A 19,980-nucleotide genomic window follows, 5' to 3' on the forward strand; every position below is an offset into this window, starting at 1 on the left:
GAGACATGTACCACAATGTTCACTGCAGCACTATTTACAATAGCCAGGACACGGAACCAACCTAAATGTCCATTGACAGATGAATGGATGAAGAAGATATGGCACATATATACAATGGAATATTACTCATTCATAAAAAGAAACGATATTGAGTTATTTGTAGTGAGGTGGATGGACTTAGAGTCTGTCGTACAGAGTGAAGTAAGACAGAGAAAAACAAATACCGTATTCTAACACATATATATGGAATCTAAAAAAAAAAATGGTACCGATGAACCTAGTTGCAGGGCAGGAATAAAGATGCAGACATAGAGAATGGACTTGAGGACACAGGGTGGGAGGGGGAAGCTGGGGCAAAGTGAGAGTAGTACTGACATATATATACTACCGAATGTAAAACAGCTAGTGGGAAGCAGCAGCATAGCACAGGGAGATCAGCTCGGTGCTTTGTGGCCACCTAGAGGGATGGGATAGGGAGGGTGGGAGGGAGACGCAAGAGGGAGGAGATATGGGGATATACGTATGCATACGGCTGATTCGCTTTGGTGTACAACAGAAGCTAATGCAGTATTGTGAAGTAATTATACTCCAATAAAGATCTATTAAAAAAAAAAAAGTCAGGGCAGGAGTCAGCATGTGAACTGAAGCAAGCAGTCCATATGTGTTGGGCTGGGTGAGGGAGGGGCGGGACAGGTGACTGCCATCCTCCAGCATAAGCTCTTCAGAACAATTGGATTTTTTCTTAAAAGCACATGCATGTGTTACTTTGATTTAAATTGAAGTATAACAGATTGGTAATTGGATGTCAATGTTATTAAATTCCTGGGCTGCTTGGCAGGTTGACACATGGTGTTGGAACGGTCTGTGGCTGGTATGTTGAATCTGGATGTGCTGGTAGGGAAGGAAAAGAAAGCAGTAATTAAATTTTTTGTAGTGGAGCAAGATAGGAAAGGCTTAGTCAAGTGATGGTTAGTTTGAAAACACCAGCACGAGTTCACAACACTGACATTTCTGCCCCTGCAGAGAGAGAAGCTCCCCCTCTGATGTCACTGCCCACCCCTAACCTCCAGGAGTCAGAATTTTGACAATGGGAAAACCCTGGACAACTTTTCAAAGGGAACCAGGGCTTCCCAGCATAAAGGCAGGCAGAGCTGGATCCCTTTGAAAAGAGAAAGGGCCCAGGGTATCAAGCTGTTCGTGGGAAGAGACGCTTCTCTCAAGACTGCTGGGCAGTACTCAGTGACCAGGTTTCCGTGGTGACAAGCTGAGTATGAAAAGCCATGGTTACTGCCGAGGGCAACAAGCTGATACTCAGCAAGGCGAGTCAACACAGGATGTGCTAATGTAACGCGCACATTTATTTTCAGCATTACTTTATGGCAGAAATGCTATCTGTCCAGTCAAACCAGATTAGGGCCATACGACTTTACAGTTGGATTATCTGCTACCCTATTCAAGCAGGATGGAGATGTGGCATTTATACGACGTGTGTGACTGTGGCACGGATGTGACTGTGCAGGTTTGTTTAGGGTGAGAAGCGAGCGGGGCAGAAGCAGGTCACAAGCCTGTGTCACACATGTGTAACCAGAGGCAGCCTGTGGAGACGGCATCACCTGCCGTCCTGTGTGCCTAGGATGACACCTCCACCTGCCTCTGTCATCAGAAGAGGGCTGCGATCCTCATCCCCCAGAGGTGCGTGGATCCTATCAGCAGAAACTGAAAACAGAGCATCCAGTCTTCCTAAAAAATTGCTCAGTTGACAAACAGATGAATTAAAATAAAAAGCTCCAGAATGGGGGGACGCAGTGGTACCAGAAAGCTCACCAGGATCGGTGAAATAAGTGAAAGGTAGAATTCAGTCTAGATACCTGATGTAAATATGACTGAAAAATAATAAAAATGTGAAAGAAATGATGCTTACAAATAGGTAACAATAATAATCTGTCCCCAAATTTCAGATTGTCTCAACAAAAAGCATTGGGTTCCTCATTTCTCAGGGCAAGTGGAGTTAAAAGGCACTGTTCCTGCTGTAATGCAAGCGATTAGACAAAGATTGGTCGGAATAATTAAAAAGCTATATATGCATATATACACCTGTCTGCCTGTCCATCTAAGACAACTAGCAGAATTAAAACTAGAGAGTTTTTTCATACTGAAATACTTGATTTTCTGACAGTTTTATTTTTCTTCTTTCTTTCCTTCATCTCTTCCTCTCTCACTTTCTTGTTTTGTTTTAAAATTTTTCCCTTTTTCTTCCTTTGGTAGGAATTAAGTTTAGAGCAGTCGTCTTTCCTCACGGCTTACTTCCCCTCCCTCAGAAAGGCGAAGCTTGCAAACAACTTCTGAAGAGGGAGTCTGCAGACATTCCTTCGAACAGCATTCATTCAGTAGCTCCTATGTGTTAAGATGGGGCAATGGAGAGAAAAGATCCAATGTCCTTGCAGACGGGTGGCCCCAGGACCTAAATCCACGAAGGGCTGGAGTCTGTGACTCTGTTATTCGCTGCCACGTGAGAGTGTGTTCATGGCCTGCCCTCAGGCGCTATTCTGTCCCGGGAGGGTTTCCCTGTATCCATCCCCCCAGCACCTGGGGTGGAATCCTCAATCTTGCGGTGAGGAGCACAAGTGAGCAATCCGGGGCAGAGCTCCCCTCCCAGCCCAGGCACCCACCAGCCACCCACCAGGTTCTGGCTCTCCACTAATCCCTTCTAAAGTGCTAACTAAGAATTGAGGTGTTAGACGAAAGCTAAATGAGACCCCTCCCAGGAATATTTGCATATTTGTAATTTAAAGGTAACACTTTAAAACACATCAGGCAGGGCTTCCCTGGTGGTGCAGTGGTTAAGACTCCATGCTTCCACTGCAGGGGGACGCGGGTTCGATCCCTAGTGGGGGAACTAAGATCCTGCATGCCGCAACTAAAGATCCTGCGTGCCGCAACTAGGACCCGACAAAGACAAAAAAAAAAAAAAATCAGGCGCGCGCACGTGTGTGTGTGTGTGTGTGTGTGTGTGTGTGTGTGTGTGTGTCTGGTGCTGGTGAGCCAGTGAGAACGTCTCTACCATCCTCCCACCCACCCTAGGCCCCGGCAAGAGTCAACAGGCTCATCCTGTTCACCCCACCCTTCCCCGTATTGCTGGCTGCTTTCAGGCTCCCTACACAGGGCCAAGGCCCCAGCCTCACCAGGAGATGGGCTAGAAATTAAGCCCCAGCCAAGACAAGAGGGCCCGCCCCTGCCCCCCCCCCCCGCCAGGAGCCAGAGCCCTCCCCTGGGCCTAAGCGAATTTCCCCTTCATTTCAAGTGTTTTTTTCGCCTTTATTTACTTTCTTATTAGTTATCTCTTTTATACATCTTAGTGTATATATGTCAATCCCACTCTCCCAATTCATCCACCCCCGCCGCGGCACACACACACAGACACTTTCCCCCCTTGGTGTCCATACGTTTGTTCTCTACATCTGCGTCTCTATTTCAACCGGGTCAACCTGGGTGGCAGGCAATGGCTAACATAGCGGAAACGAAAAAATGCAGTGAGAAGAAATATTCTGAGGGTGCTATCTGTTTTCTGGATAATTTAAGCCCCTTCGTTACATTATTTCAGAACCGGAGGAAATGCTTTGGCTTCCATTAACCCCCGGTGAGGGGTTTCCTCTGGCGAGGTTTCTGCACAATTACTGGTGAGGAGCGTTTGCCAGCTTCAGAGGGAGGTGGCATCCAGTAAGGGCTCGTGATGGCTGCAGGGCCATGTGCCCCGGCGTCACAGAGGATTTCTGGGGCGGACAGGCCAACCTCCAGCTCTGGCCTCACCCTCTCCCATGGCCTCCAGGGGTGCCCTGCTAGCCCTTGCATCTCCCAGATTATCTTGACATGGAAAGGTCCCTACAAGTCACTGAGAACAGAGACTCCCTATCTTCCTTCTCTCTCTGGTCCCAGAGAGACTGTCTTCTCCTTTGTCTAGAACGGTCTTGCAAGTTTAACAAATCCACGGAGGAGAATGATGCTTTCACTACTGTTCTTTTTTTTTTTTTTTTTTTTTTGCGGTACGCGGGCCTCTCACTGTTGCGGCCTCTCCCGTTGCAGAGCACAGGCTCCAGAAGCACAGGCTCAGCGGCCATGGCTCACGGGCCAAGCTGCTCCGCGGCATGTGGGATCTTCCCGGACCGGGGCACGAACCCGTGTCCCCGCATCGGCAGGCGGACTCTCAACCACTGCGCCACCAGGGAAGCCCCACTACTGTTCTTAATTACTTGCTTCATCAACACTGTACACCCGCCACCTCTTAGTCTTTATTTGCATGCAGCATGAAATCCCTTTGAATCCCGAATATTTAACTATCTTCCCCGTTCCAGCACAGACCTGAGAGAGGGCAAGCGTGCCGCGGTGGTATTTGGCTGCGAAGCCAGCCTCTGTTCCCAGATGGAGTGGGCCACACATGGCAGATGAATAGGGCTAGAACCAGAAAACTGGACAGGCCGGCTACACCCAGCCAGGTCTTTTCAGAGGAGCTTCGTGATTTTGATTCAATTCCCAGAACAACAAACATGCCTCTGTGTAAACACAGTCTCAGAAACATACTCCAAAGCCAACGTGAAATGGTTTCTGGGCTGACCCCTACTTGGCAGAGCTCGTGGGTCTTCCGGTGTTCCGATGTGTGGACTTGAATCATGGACGCCTTCTTCGGTTATGGATCTGATTATTGCTTCATTTCCTATTGGTCTTGCTCCTTCTTGGGGAAAACCTGTAATTCTGAGGTCCCATTGTCTTCTCTGTCTTCCAGATTCATCATTGTCTCCGTTATTGTTTTTAGCTCTTTGGGGTTTTTTTTCCCCCTGCATTCTGGGAGATTTTAAAGGTTTTTCTCCATATCACTGATTTAAGCTTTTTTTGGGTCTGATTTTTGGTGATCTCCTGTTACCTTTTGGGTGTATGCCTGTGAAATTTAGCGTACACACAAAACCGTACGGAAACACAGTGTGTTTCAAAGAAGCACACTGAAGTAAACATCTGTGAACTCTTTAAGAAATTAAGGGCTTCCCTGGTGGCACAGTGGTTAAGAATCTGCCTGCCAATGAAGGGGACATGGGTTCGAGCCCTGGTCCGGGAAGATCCCACATGCCACGGAGCAACTAAGCCCATGTGCCACAACTACTGAACCTGTGCTCTAGGGCCCACGAGCCACAACTACCGAGCCCACACGCCAAAACTACTGAAGCCCGTGCACCTAGAGCCCGTGCTCCGCAACAGGAGAAGCCACCACAGTGAGAAGCCAGTGCATCACAACAAAGAGTAGCCCCCGCTCACCGCAACTAGAGAAAGCCCACACGCAGCAACGAAGACCCAACACAGCCAAAAAAAATAAAAATAAATAAATAAATAAATAAAAAAGAAATTAAATATGACCAGATCTGAGAAGGCCCCGTAGGTCCTCCCTGTCTTCCTTCCAAAAGTAACCACCATCTGGAATGTTGTGTGAAGCAATCCTTTGCTTTTCTTCCTATTTTTAAAAACTGCTTATATGTATATTTCTAAGTAAAACATTTACTATTACCTGTTTTTGAACATCATATTTTTAAATCACTGCGTATTCTTTAGTGACTTGCTTTTTCCCCCTTTTGCTCATTGGGTTTTTAATTCATCCTTTGATATTTATCTGTCTATTCCACCATGAAAGGTCATTTGGGTGATTTCCAGTGTTTTGCTATTACAACAAATGCTGCTACGTGCATTCTCGGTCATGTTTCCCGGGAAGCAGGTGTGAGAATTTCTCCAGGCTGTACAGCTAGGAGCAGCGGGTGAGGCTGAACGTCATACACAGATGCCACTCAGGAGGTGCCAAGTGCAACGTGGAGGCGAACCGGCCGGGGAGCCTACTGAATGGCCCTCTCGTTTAGTTTGCAAACAGGGAGCCTCAGGAGCCGGCCTATGACAATGACCCTGGGGTTGATGCAGGGTACGGAGCAGCAGGCAGAGTTCAAGGGTCAAGGGGACAGTCAGGTGCTGGGACCCAAAACCAGGTTCAGGGATGTAAGCAGTCAGATGACACTCAGGGCCAGGCTGGGCTTCAGCTGTGGGTGCGTTAGCCTGGGTTGGGATGAAATAACTTACAAAATCAGGGCAAGGAGAAGCGGGGCAGGGACTCAGGGGTCCCCCAGACGGTCGGGGATCACTATGTTGGCCACTGAGGGTGAAACCTCCCATGTCCCTCCAGCCCGTGGGCCATCCTGGAATAGGAAGACTGATTCTTGAAGGCAGTGATCGCCAGCTTGGTAGAAATCAGGAGGAAGCTGGTCTAGTGGCTGTAGCCTTTTAGACAGCCCAGGTTCTGCACGTCCTGCTGTGTCCCCTTGGACCTGTCACTTAAGGTCCCAGAGCTTCCATTTGGTGGGAGGAGTGGGGACACAGGGCCCCACATCTGGCCCAGACAAGGACCCCAACAAAGGCTGGTTCTCTTCTTCCTTTTTTCACAGAAGGATTTTCTGGCACAGCAGGAGGACATGCGTCTTGAGTTATTTCCTTAGGAGAGGGGATGGTTGTGTATTTCCAGGGCTGGGCACCACCTAGGAGCTTAATAAATAGCTCCTAAAGGATGGAGTCTCACTCTACTCCCTAGCCCCCATCTGCCAGACAGCTGGCTAGTGGAAGGGGAACAATCGTGCCAGCCAATGTCATTTGGCATCTGGAAAACGTGCAGGAAAAGCTGATTATTCCAAATTCTTATTCCAAGTAATGCAAGAAAAGGACCACAATCAGATGCTTTCTCCCTAGCTTTTCGCCTGCCTCCCCAGGGCCATGTAGAAGAGGGTATCATAGCAGGGAAAGCCAGGTTGTACAGGCCCAACAGCAGGGAGAGCGGGGGGGAGTAAGCAGGCTGTGGTGTCAGGATGGTGTCACACCAACTGATCACAGGGTCAGTGAAGCTGGTCCACACCTTGTTATTCTCAAGCCCGGTCATGGGGACCACAGGGTTCCCAACCCCGTGGACCGCTGAGCACACCTGGGTGGCTGAGTAAGTGGCGGAGGGGCAGCCGGTGATGCGACAGCCAAGTGCTAGGACCTGTGGGCCCTGCTCCTGCTGGGCCAAGGGCTTACTGTTGGAGCACATCGACTCCCCTCCCTACTCCCCGTGGCCAAAGAGCCTCTGGGGACCAACCCCTCCCCCACCTGCCTCTGGGGAACCCAGGACCCCCTCACGTGGAAGGAGGGGGGCCTCACTGGCTCCATGCTGTCCTGTGAACACAGGGTACTGGGTGTGGCCCCATCCTGGGCTGCTTCTTCCCCAGAGAGCCACTGGCCTCCCCGCTACACCTCCTTCAAGTCTTTGCTCACATCTCACTTCCTCAAAGAGGCCTACCCTGGCCAGTCTCCACCCACAGCCTTTTTTTTAAACTGTGGTAAAATACACATCACATAAGATTTACCTTCCTAACCATTTTTAGGTGTACATCCAGGGGCATCAAGTGCACCCACACTGCTGTGCTACTGTCCCCACCATCCGTCTCCAGACCTTTTTCATCTTCCCATACGGAAACGCTGTGCCCATTAAACAATAATTTCTCATTCTCCCACCCCCAGCCCCTGGCAACCACCCTTCTACTTTCTGTCTCTGTGAATCTGACTATTCTATGGACCTCATATAAATGGAAATCCTGGGGACTTCCTCGGTGGTCCAGTGGGTAAGACTCTGCACTCCTAATGCAGGGGGCCTGGGTTCGATCCCTGGTCAGGAACTAGATCCCACATGCTGCAACTAAAACACACCGCAGTGAAGATCACACATGCCGCAACTAAGACCTGGTGCAGCCAAAACAAACAAATAAACATTAAAAAAAAAAAAAGGAAATCCTACAATATGTGTCCTTTTGTGTCTACCTTATTTCACTTAGCATAATATCCTTAAGGTTCTTCCATGTTGTAGCATGTGTCAGAATTCCATTTCTTTTTTCTTTCTTTTTTTTTTTTTGCGGTACGCGGGCCTCTCAGTGTTGTGGCCTCTCCCGTTGCGGAGCACAGGCTCCGGACGCGCAGGCTCAGTGGCCATGGCTCACGGGCCCAGTCGCTCCGTGGCATGTGAGATCTTCCCGGACCAGGACACGAACCTGTGTCCCCTGCATTGGCAGGTGAACTCTCAACCACTGTGCCACCAGGGAAGCCCTCCACTCCTTTTTAAGGCTGAATAATATGAATAATAACAGGCATAGACCACATTTTGTTTATCCATTCATCCAATGGTAGATGCTTGGGTTGCTTCCGCCTTTAGGCTGTTGTGAATAATGCTGTAAGGAACACTGTATATACCCGGAAGTAGAATTGCTAGATCATTAATTTTTTGAGGAGCTGTCATACTGTGTTCCGTAGTGGCTGCGCTATTGTACTTTCCCACCATCAACGCACAAGGGTTCAAATTTCTCCACATCCTCACCAACACTTGCTATTTTCTGCTTTTTAAATATTAGCCATCCTAATGGGTGTGACATGGTGGCCGGTCTACTTTCAACACGGCTACCTCCCTCCCCACCCTGCACCCCACACTCCTGATCTCTTTGCTCTGTTCTACTCTCCTCTTCCCGTGAACATCTAATACACTGTATAATTTGCTCATTTATTAGTTTGGTTATGTTAGGGGAACCACTGACTGAAACTGCCCACCCTGGTCGGGCAAGATCATAGCCATTTGTATGAGTTATCTTAACAACAGGAGGTCCTGGTAAGGAACGGGGAACTAACAAGCTACCACCAACCGGAAGAATTCAGGAAAGGTCAAAAGGAGAGAGGAGACGCCCGCCCGTATGTCCTACCAACCTCCCAGAATCCTCCTCGCTGGAATCCATCTTGGCTGAGTGATGCGAGCGCCACCAGGAAAGACCCTGAGTCAGAATGAGTGGCCAGAGACAGCCCGGAAACTAACCCCATTGCCATAAAACCCGAGTCTGCGAGCCACATGGCAGAGCGGTTCTCCTGGGTTCCCTTAACCTGCTGCTCTCTGCCTGGGCGCCCCTTCCCAATAAAGTCTCTTGCATTGTCAGCACGTGTATGTCTCCTCGGACAATTCATTTCCAAGTGTTAGACAAGAGCCCACTCTTGGGCCCTGGAAGGGGACCCCCTTCCTGCAACAGTTACGTTTATTGTCTGTTGCTTCTCTCCTCCCCTGGTCCCTGCTAAAATGTAAACTCAAGGCAGAGATATTTGGCTGATTTGTTCATCACTACTTTCCAAGGGCCTAAGACAGTGCCCAGCCCATAGTAAATACTCAATGACTATTACATGAATGGATGAATAAATGAATGAATGCATGAAGAGACAGTAGAGTTGTCAGAAGGAGTTTTGGAGGCAGACACACCTGGCTTCAACCCCTGCTCCATCAATTACTACCTGGTGTCTTTGGGCAAGTGACACGAAGGCAAGAGTGAATACCTCACTGGGCTCCAGTGAGGACGACGCGAGATACTGACTGGCCCACAGTGGGTGCTGAGTTAACGCCTGCTACTCAGAGCCAGACTGGACTCCCCAGCCAGGACACCAGGCTCAGCGGACTGGAGTGCAACGGTGATGAAGTCAGTTCCCTCTTGGATGAGGCAGCACCTGAGAGAGGAAAGTTCTTTCTCCAGCGCATGGACACAGGCTCAGGTAGGCACCCCAAATAAGGGGCAGGGAGGGGTGGGAGACCACTCTGCCTCCCCACAGGAGGAAGGGGGGCTGCTGGGCCCCAGGGCCCTCCTCCTCCTGCTGCTTCCGCCTGTGTGGGAGGCCAGGAGCCTGCGCTGAGAGCCGCTCCACTTGGCAAAGCAGGGCACGTGGACGGTGGCCAACACACTGAGGAAGTGTGACCATCCGGGTCCCCTGGGGCCGCAGTGGCAGCAGCCCGGAGCGAGCCAGACACAGATGGCGGGGTGCTCAGGCAGCCACCCGTGCGCCAGCCACCCACTCCTGAGCTCACTCCCGGGCCTCTGGAGGCGACCCTCTGGCAAAGCTGTTTGTAGCAAAAATCCAAACTGCAAGTAACAGCAGGGCCAGAAGAGAACCAGAGCGGGGAAGCAGATGGCAGCTTGCGGTGAGCACGGGCTGCCCTCCTGGGAGCCAAGTGCCACGAGGATGCTGGGCGCGGCTGGATGGCTGCTTCCCACGGGCTCCAGCTGGGAGAGAGGGGGCCCCTGATTCTCCCAACCTCCTGCAGGCTTGTGCCAAGGTGGACCCTCCCCAGGGGCCCTAACTGGGCTACTGGTTACCCGCCAGCCTGTGGGGGTGGGGGTTTGAGATGATTTAAAAAGCACCATGTGAAGCCACTTCCCTACTCCACAAATTCCCCTTTCAGTCAATCAAGAAGCAACAAGGAGAGAGGGGCCGGAAGCAGGAATACAGACCTAGCATCAATGGGCACCGTGGGACCCCAGCCAGGGCCATCTGTGATAAGACTACAGGGAAGTCAAAAGCCCCCTGCCGGGAAAAGGTTCTAAAGTGATCTAAACAAGCAACCCGCTTTCCTCTTTTGCAGCAAACCTCTCCCGAACACCTTTTATATGAAAAGCACTGCAGGAGACACAGTAAGTGTTGGTGCAGCCCGGTCTCCACCGAGCTATAATCAGGATGCTGAGTGAAACAGGGAAGGCACAGCGGACGCTGGGCGGAGAAGAATGCTCTCATCGTATTAATCAGCTTCCAATTACTTACAAATTGGCCTTCTCCCCTTTCTAGCTCATCCGCCTCAGAGAATGCCTGCATCCTCAAAGAAGCCTTCCTACCCCAAAGGTACATTTTAGAGGCTGCAGGAATGGTTTCTAGAATCCTGGGGAATCTGGATTCCAATTAACTTTCCCCCCGATTACAGTATAACTTTGAGTGAGTCACTTTTTTTTTTTTTTAATGAATCGGATTAAAGGCTAAACAATCAATGACGTGAATTTCTGGCTTGGCAACATCACGTGTTCAGAAGCCCCGACGAGGTCCTTCCCAAGCTCGCGCTAACACGCCCAAGAAAGCTCGTGAATAAAGGGCACGCGAACACCAGCACAGGAGGGATCTGACATTTCACCTACAGTCAGTCTCCCCTCTGAAGACAGGCGAGTGGGATGGATGAGACGGGTGTCACCGGTCCACCCACCCTTGCCTGCCTAGCAGGGATCAGGGTGCAGGGTCAGGGCTGTCCCTGGGCAGCCTTCCTGGCGTGGCACGACTACGGGCTTCTGGTGGTGCTCAGGGGCTGTCCTCCCTCCTCTAATTCTGTCTTTATGGATGGGAGATAGACTCCCAGCAAACAACCAGGTAGGTGTGGGAAGGAGCTGACAACAGTGAACTGCATCTGGGAAGGTGTGCTTTCTTAAGTAAAGCTCAATCGTGGGAGAGTGGGGGGAGGGGGGAGAGCCAAACTAGGGGCTGCAGATTTCCAAGTCCTCCCTAGTTCTTTTTTTTTTTTTTTTTTTTTTTTTTTTTTTTTGCGGTACGCGGGCCTCTCACCGCTGTGGCTTCTCCCACCGCGGAGCAAAGGCTCTGGACGCACAAGCCCAGCAGCCACGGCTCACGGGCCCAGCCGCTCTGCGGCATGTGGGATCCTCCCGGACCAGGGCACGAACCCGTGTCCCCTGCATCGGCAGGCAGACTCTCAACCACTGCACCACCAGGGAAGCCCCCTCCCTAGTCCTGATGGCCAGAGGGCCAGGTCCCAGGAGAATCAGGGTATCTCCTCCGTGGAGCAGAATCCCAGACAAAGGAAAGGGGCTGTGAGCAGTGCTTGAGCTGCTTCTGGTAAACCCTGGGCCTGCAGCTCTCACAGCATCAGGAGGGGGATAAAGGCACATGTGCAACCACCAAGACCAAACACAGGAAGCCACCAAAGTCAGACAAAAGAGAAAAAAAAGAATCAGTGACGTGGAAGAAAAGTTTTAAGATTTTTCGGAATGGAGGGAAAAATGAAGAGAACTTGAAAATGACTTGGTAGAAGATGATAAATACACAAGGCAGAGAACGGCAATGCACTCTTCAAATTACAAATGCTCCCAAGAAGAGACCAGACTAGTTCAGGAACAAAGCAATAAGCAAAAACATAATTGAAAAGCTTTTCCGAATGGAAGATCCAACTATGTTTGTCCTAGACAAAAAATCAGTGAAAATGACCCAGGCATATCCAGATGACATTACTAACTTCCAAATACAGGCATAAATAATACTACCAGGTTATTTAAAAGGGAATAAAAGCATACGCCTGGCTTCAGACTTCTCCCCCTCGTCTCTGTTCTCGCCTTCAAAACTACTTTATGCTGAGCATCAGATCTGGTCAGCCCGCCTTCTCCTGTTCTCAGTTTTGACTTCACGGGCTACACCTGCTTGTTGCCTACACTGCATCCTGGAAACTGTCTTCTGGTTCACAAGGTCCTTCCCTGGGGTTCTGCAGGTGTGCCTGATGTGCTATTTAACCAGTCCACTGAGGGATGTCTCATTCCCTTTTCTTTCTTTCTTTCTTTTTTTTTTAGATTTTTTTTTGATGTGGATCATTTTTAAAGTCTTTTGTTGAATTTGTTACAATCTTGCTTCTGTTTTATGTTTTGGTTTTCTGGCCATGAGGCATGTGGGATTGAACCTGCACCCCCTGCGTTGGAAGGCGAAGTCTTAACCACTGGACTGCCAGGGAAGTCCCTTATTCCCTTTCCTGTGTCTTTAAATCTTGAACTTGTATCAGAGTTTATTAATTTGCCGACAAGGAAACCAGGAAAGTGACCAAAGAACGTGCCCATCCACAGAGGGAATAGAAATGAGGTGGGACAGGGAGCTGGGAGGCCGAACACTTATATAAGCAGCTGGTTTAATCAGGTAAAGACTGTAGTTTCGTGTGGTCACAAAAACATCATATTCATGGCAGTCAGTACAGTGGATATCAGGGGCCGGGGACTCCAAGCTGTTGGGAGTGCCAACCAGGGATCAAAAATAAAAAACAATGAATAAGAAGCAAATGATAAGAACACATCTGTGTCTGTTAATGGGAATGACAAGGTTTACTGCTCTAAAAAATTACTGAAGTATCATTTGATCGAGTTTGTGAATTCCTTAATAACATTTTTCATTTTTAGAAATGAAAATGGTTCATTTGGTTCTTTTTTCAAATTTGCTCATTCTTTTTTCAAATGTCCTATTTGTTCAGTTTGGCTTCTATTGCTTCTCTTATCTCTTTTACTTAATTTAAAAACTTATTTGGACTTTCCTGGAAGTCCAGTGGTTAGGACTCCGTGCTTCCACAGCAGGGGGCACGGGCTCGATCCCTGGTCGGGGAGCTAAGATCCCACATGCCGTGCAGTGAGGCCAAAAAAAAAAAAAACTTATTTATATTTCTTTCACAGTTTCACTATTATCTCTAGTTCCCTGGGCACTGATTCTCCTAGTTGTTACATTTGCCTACTCTCCCTCATGGTGGTTCTTTTCATGTGTGGTCGGTTAGACAACAGAAGCCAAACTCACAGAATTTTGAGTGGGAAAGACTATGATCAATTGCATTATTAGTCAAGTCACTGTCTTTTTTGTATAAAGGCAACAGCTACTACCAGATAGCAAAAGACTCAGAAAATACACTGTCCACATGTCATTATTTAAGATCACATAGCCAGCTAATTATAAGTCAAAAGCAATAACTCAAGGGTCTATAGGTAATGAGGTTCTATAAACACTGGTGTTTAGTTTTCCCTTCTAAGTATCCATTCTGAGGACATAATCTCAAATGTAGGCAAAGAGCTATGTACACAGATATATAAAGCAATTAGCAATGAGAAGGAAAAAAGGAAATAACTCAGATGGCTTAAATTAGCAGAATATCCATATGACAGAATGTTTACAAAGAGTTATTGATTACACTGAGAACTGCTTACGATAAAATGTTAATTTTAAAACAGAGGTTCAACAATATAAAGAAAAAAGACACAGAAAAAAGATAGAAAGTAATTATGCCAAAATGCTAACAGTGATTGTCTCTGGATGGTAAGATCATGGATTTTGGGAGGGTGTATATTTCTTTATGCTTTCTATACATTGTGAATGTCAATGGTCCATATTAATTTTATAATCAGAAAAGAGTTAAATGTATAAAATATTTAAAAAAATGAAAACTTCTGCGGGTAACAACAGTCAAGAACTTAAATATCTGGGGTAATACTAAATAAGAAAGATGAAATATCATGGTACTAGCTCTGACATTATAGTCTATAATTTATACTCAACACAGTAGCCAGAATATCCTTTAAAAATTGGTGGGGGGGGGCTTCCCTGGTGGCGCAGTGGTTGAGAATCCGCCTGCCGATGCAGGGGACACGGATTCGAGCCCTGGTCTGGGAAGATCCCACATACCACGGAGCAACTGGGCCCGTGAGCCACAACTACTGAGCCTGCATGTCTGGAGCCTGTGCTCCGCAACAAGAGAGGCCCCGATAGTGAGAGGCCCACGCACCGCGATGAAGAGTGGCCCCCGCTTGACACAATTAGAGAAAGCCCTCGCACAGAAACGAAGACCCAACACAGCAAAAATAAATAAATTAAGAAAAACAAAAAAAAACCCCAAAAATACATGCCAGGGAATCCTAAAGACCTTCTAATTGATAATAAAAGAGAACTTTAAAAAAAAAAAATTGGGGGAGGATTCAGGTCACGCTTCTCCTCTACTTCAGACCTTCGAGGGCTCCCCATTTCACCCAGAGTAAAAGCCAAAGTCCTTCCAAGGATCTACAAGGACCAACATGATCTGACCCCCGGCCATGTCTCTGACCTCCTCTCCTGAACCTGACTTTGCTCCAGTCACACTGTTCTACTTGCTGTTCCTCAAACCTACTAAGGACACACCTGCCTCAGGGCCTTTACACTTGCAGTGCCCTTTACTTGGAATGCTTTCTGTCCACGCAGCCACATAGTGTGTTCCACACCTCAGCTCAAATGACATTTTATCAGTGAGCCCTTTCCTGACCCCTGTATAAAACAGCAGCTACCCCTATGTTCCCATCACCCCGTCCCCTTTACCAAGTACGTTTTCACCATCTGTGACATGGCAGAACTTACTATATTGCGTTTGTGGTCTCCATCTCCCATGAGAAGAGTTCTTTTGCCTGGTGCATAGAAGATGCCCAATAAATAAGCATTGAATGCCCGAACATCTAAATGCGTGAGACTGTAAGCTCCTCAAGAGCAGAGGGGCTGAAGCGGACACCACTGCATCACCGAAGTGCACAAAACAGGCAGCAATGCCAACCTGATGGTCCCAGGGACATGTAACCAACATTCGACTCACTCCAGAAAAAAATACTTATAATTACAGCCAAAGATGACAGCAGGGAAGAGTCAAATGGAAAAAGAGATAAGCGTGTTTGGGCACAGTAATATGAGAGTTTCCATCAGAAAAGGCAAGATCTTCCATCAGGACCTGGTTTTTGCTGCACGACAGAGCTCCACATTTTTATCACAGACTCAGAACCAGCTCTATGTGGCACTTAAAATGACATTTCAAATGCTCTATTTAGCTATCTCTTTGTTGCGATTAGATATTTTTCTACGGAAAAAAAAAAAAAAAGGCATTAGGAAACCAATTTCCTTGGCACTCTCCCACCCCAAAAGCAAGCAGGAAAATGGAGCACTTGGGTATGGTATCCACAGGCACCCAGACAGACACACATACTTTCAGGGCCCGTCCACACCTCCTAAGCGTCCACAGTCTGCCTGGTCCTGCAGAGGGAATACAGCATCCTTGATCTTGCCCAGTTTTATCAGCCTCTAGAAATTCAAGGACAAACTGATCGCATAGTGCACAGCCTCATATCCTTTACTTAAGGAAAGATAAGAAAATTCATCCTAAGCTATTTCAGACTTTTCTGGGCATCGGAGCGCTCGGAGATTAGGACGGGCTGGTGGTGGACGCTGCCTGCCGTAGCTCAGGACTATTAATGAGCGTGAGGGTAACTCACGGTGGGGCTGGACGGGGCCAGCTGACCCCCACCTAAGCCCTCCACTAAATTATTACATTTGCTAATTTTTTTTTTTTTTTTTTGTGGTACGCGGGCCTTCATTGTTGTGGCCTCTCCCGTTGTGGAGCACAGGCTCCGGACGCGCAGGATCAGCGGCCATGGCTCACGGGCCCAGCCTCTCCGCGGCATGTGGGATCTTCCCGGACCGGGGAACGAACCCATGTCCCCTGCATCGGCAGATGGACTCTCAACCACTGCGCCACCAGGGAAGCCCGACATTTGCTAACTTTGTATTTCTTCTCATCGTCCTCCTTTTCTTTGACAATTCCTTCATCTCCATCCTCCCCACAGCTCAGCCGCGTCTTGCCATCCTGCTCAGGAATCTCCTACAAGATAGTATTTTAGGGAATTTTCCTCTCTCGTGGATGCCTGCATCTTAGAAGGGACCCCCTTGAAGCCCAGAAGGACCTCAAGTTCAGAGGGGGAAGTTCCAGCTGGGTAAGAGAGGCAGGCTTCTAATATTGATGGAGTGCCTATTCTAGGCTGGACACTTTGTCTACTGTAATGACGTTGCTGAATTTTCAAGGTATCTCCGTGAAACAGGTATTATCGTCTCCATTTCAGGACGAGACATCAGGGACCTCTGGGCAAGACAGACTAGAATGTTAGTTCACACTTGGAGGCCCTGCCTACTACCTTCCCTGTTCCAAAGACACGGCAGTGACCCATGAAAAGATTCCAGCAGGGAAGCTCAGCTATTCTCAGAAGTAAGATATATATCTCGATGGATCAAAAGCTCCAAATATTTACTATTTTGAGGGGCTGAAGGCCCAGCCTGCTGACACAGAACCCAGAAGCAGGTGGAGGGAGCTGGAAGGTTGGTTTTCCAAGGGTACAGGGACGAAAAGTCTCCCACGGGAGGTGGGGGACCAGTCCCTGAAATGGGGGCTGGTGAAAGCACTTTCCATCTGAGGGAGGAAGCTGAAAAAACCAGAGGTACCATTTCCCCACCCTCCTAAGACTAAAGCTTATCTGTGAATGTGAATAGTGATAGAAGCTGGAAGAAGCACACACGTAGCCAGGGCCTGGCCAGACTGCCTATGGCTTTGACGACTGGCTCCAGGGATAATCCCACGATCGCTGTGAACATGCAGTTCATCACTAACCCAAGACAGCTGGCCCTGCGCCGGGGGACCCAGGACCTGGGTGGAGGCAACTTGAAATCACTCGGCAAGGAGAGCTGGGTGGAGGTGATGAGCGAGGAGAGAAAGAGAGAGAGAGACGGACTCCCACTCAAGATGAGCAGACAAACCCCAATTCCAAAACACCCGAGGAAAGCAGTTGCTGAGAGAGACAACCAACAAAGATTCTCAAAGATTTAGCGAGCTGGAAAGCAGTCCTGAGGAAAGTATCTCAGAAAGGTAAAGAAAAAAAATGAGAAAGCACCATTGGGAGCTGTGGAGAATGGATGGAGAGGCTCAGAACTGTATCCCACAGGGTTTCCAGGAGGGGAGACTTGGAATGGCAGGGCAGCGATATTCAAGGATATCATGGCTGAGGATTTTCTCTAACTAGAGACATTTTCTGGATCCTCAGATGAAAGACGCATATTAATCACCAAGCAGGTAAGTAAAAAAAATAAATCCACATCTCGAAAACCTGGGGCATCTTCCCTCTACCCGACCCCTTCTGTTCCTGAGATCCCTGGCCCATGGCCTTCCCCAGGAGCTGCCTGACAAGGTCCTCCACTGTTTTAGCCCCATTCCTGATCCTGGCACAGTGAGGAAAGCCCTGGGTTTGGGGTTGGGAGACGTAGGTTCGAGCCCCCCATCTGATACTGCCTCAGAGTCCTCGCTGAGCCTTGATTTCTTCCCTTCAAATGGGATCAGAAGTAGAATGATAGAAATTTAGAACCAGAAGGGACTTTGGGGGCGGTGTCATCACAGGAGACCACAGCTAGACCACGGTCAGACCCACTAACTAGCTCGGTGCCCACAAGATACTTAACCTCCTGCGTCTCCATTTCCCCATCATTAAAAGGGGATAATAACAGCACTGGCCTGTGGGGCTGCACAAGGATGACATGGATTCATTCGCGTAAAGAACTTAGCACGGTGCCACGCGCAGAGTAAACCTTCAACCCGGGACAGCCGTTTCTGTTACGATAATAATAGACGCCCATGAAATGCCACCTGCGACCTATACGCGGTGCGAGGGGCTCCCCACTGAAACCACGGACCCCAGGCAGAGCAGAACCAGGGGCCATTGCCCCCTCTGCACTGGGGAACAGGCAAGCCAGCCGGCTACCCTCCCCACCCTCGTCCCGGGCTGCCCCTGGTAGGCCCTCCTTGGCCTTCTGAGAAGCCCCTCTCCGTGACCAACCATGAACTTCCCTGAATTTGTGCATGCCCCGGCCCCGCCCAGGCCCCCCCCAGACCCCGCTGCCCCGGGTACCCTACCTCTCTCTGCTCACTGCAGATCTTACACAGCCACAGGGGCCGCTTCTGGCCGGGGGAGGCCTCGATCCCGCATTTGGTGCAGACTTTCTACAAGAGAGAGGACACGGGAACATAAACACTCAGCTCCTTCCTCCTCAGCTGAGGGGCTGGGAAAACTATAACCAAGGAGCCCTCTGGTACCTTCTGAGGGGATGGCTTTTGCTTCAGGCCCCAAAGGGCGATAACCCAAAGGATACAGATCATCTAAGACCCGTAGTTGGCTTTGGGGCACAATAGGTGTGCCCATCCAAGGATCTCCGTGATAGAAATTCACCCTCACAAGTACAACCTGTTGGGATCACATCAAAAAAAAATAAGCTTGCTGAGAGTCAGAGCTGCATCATTTTCAATAGCAAGGAACTGGAAACAACCCAAACGCCCAATACCGGAGGCCGATACAGGCAAACACAACTGAATACGATACGGCCTTAACACAGCAGACTGTGTGGGTCCCTAGAAATGTGGGCAGGAAATGACGTTTTTCAACAAAGAAAACATAAAAAAAAAAAAAAAAAAAGAGCATGGAATAGTGAAAGGAAGGGAAGACCAGGAACAACAAAAAAAAACATGGAGCAAAGAAAACAGACATTTGTATATAACCATGCAAAACATTCACTTGTGCGCCTGACAAGGTATGGTGACAAATACCAGTGACCGCTTGGGCACTTCCTTCATGCCAAGGCCCTTCATTTAACGATCCCAGGACCCCTATTATATAAGAATTAGGCCCATTTTACAGGCAGTAGTTTGAGAATTGCTCAAGTTCACGCAGCAAGTAAGTAACAGACTCAGGTCTGCCTCTAGAGCTGCTATATAACTGCCCCAGGACACGTGAGCCGCCAGAACCTAGTCTCTGCAGCGTTTCTCCTTCTACAGAGTTGCTGAACATCATATAACTTCTCGGTACGTATTTTGCTTCCCCGAGATGCACAGCCACAAGCCCTGGTGGGAAAAAGCCAGATGAAAGGCACCAGGAGGCAGGGGGGCACTTGGTGGGGCTGAGACCTCTTCTGGGCTAACCCAGGTAGAGTCTGATTCAGGGACAGCGTGTCCTCCTCAGAGAACAGTCACACCAGCTAATCAATGCATCTTTCTGCCGCTGCGTGGAAGTTGCCCGGTCCCTGCGGGGCTTGGGGCTCTCTCCTCTCTCCTGTCGAGGGAAGGCTATATCTGCGGCTTGGCCTTTTCTGCAGGCTGCCAACTGAGCAAGGAGCACACCTCTCCACGGAGAGGGAAATGTCACCAACTTGGCTTTTCAGAGCATGTTGTCACCGCCTGATTGGGCAGCGGGGTCACGGGAGGTGAGGAATCAGCTCGTGGCAGAAGGGAAGCTATGATACATTCGTGGGGGGTATGCATTCGCTTCCATCGGACCCGCAGGTACAAGAAATGTCACTTTTCTTTTATTTCTCCAAATAAATTGTAACATGCTCCAAGCTCCTGTCCCTCTGGGTTGGCAGGAAAGTCCATCCCAGTCTGTTTGGGCCCCGCTCTCGCGAAGGTCCCAGGCTTGGGGTCTCTGGTGGCACAGTACGTCTGGGAAGGGTCCCCTGGGTGCTGCC

General features: G+C 49.1%; 1 protein-coding gene across 11 annotated transcripts in view; it reads right to left on the bottom strand.

Moving 5' to 3' along the window:
• The window catches only part of RPH3AL (rabphilin 3A like (without C2 domains)), a 147,104-nt gene that overhangs the window by 37,336 nt on the left and 89,788 nt on the right, over positions 1-19,980 (bottom strand). For 9 of the 11 annotated variants that reach the window (XR_004347276.1, XR_004347277.1, XR_004347274.1 and 6 more), the window contains one exon: positions 18,380-18,466. The exons of the other annotated variants lie outside the window; for them this stretch is intronic. Coding sequence is in view for 5 of the 9 variants with exons in the window: in XM_032615570.1 (XP_032471461.1) it covers positions 18,380-18,466 (87 nt within the window). In the remaining 4 variants the exon portion in view is untranslated. The remainder of the gene's footprint in view (positions 1-18,379; positions 18,467-19,980) is intronic. 11 annotated transcript variants of the gene reach the window in all.

This window comes from Phocoena sinus, chromosome 20 (assembly GCF_008692025.1).
Source record: "Phocoena sinus isolate mPhoSin1 chromosome 20, mPhoSin1.pri, whole genome shotgun sequence".
NCBI lineage: Eukaryota > Metazoa > Chordata > Mammalia > Artiodactyla > Phocoenidae > Phocoena > Phocoena sinus.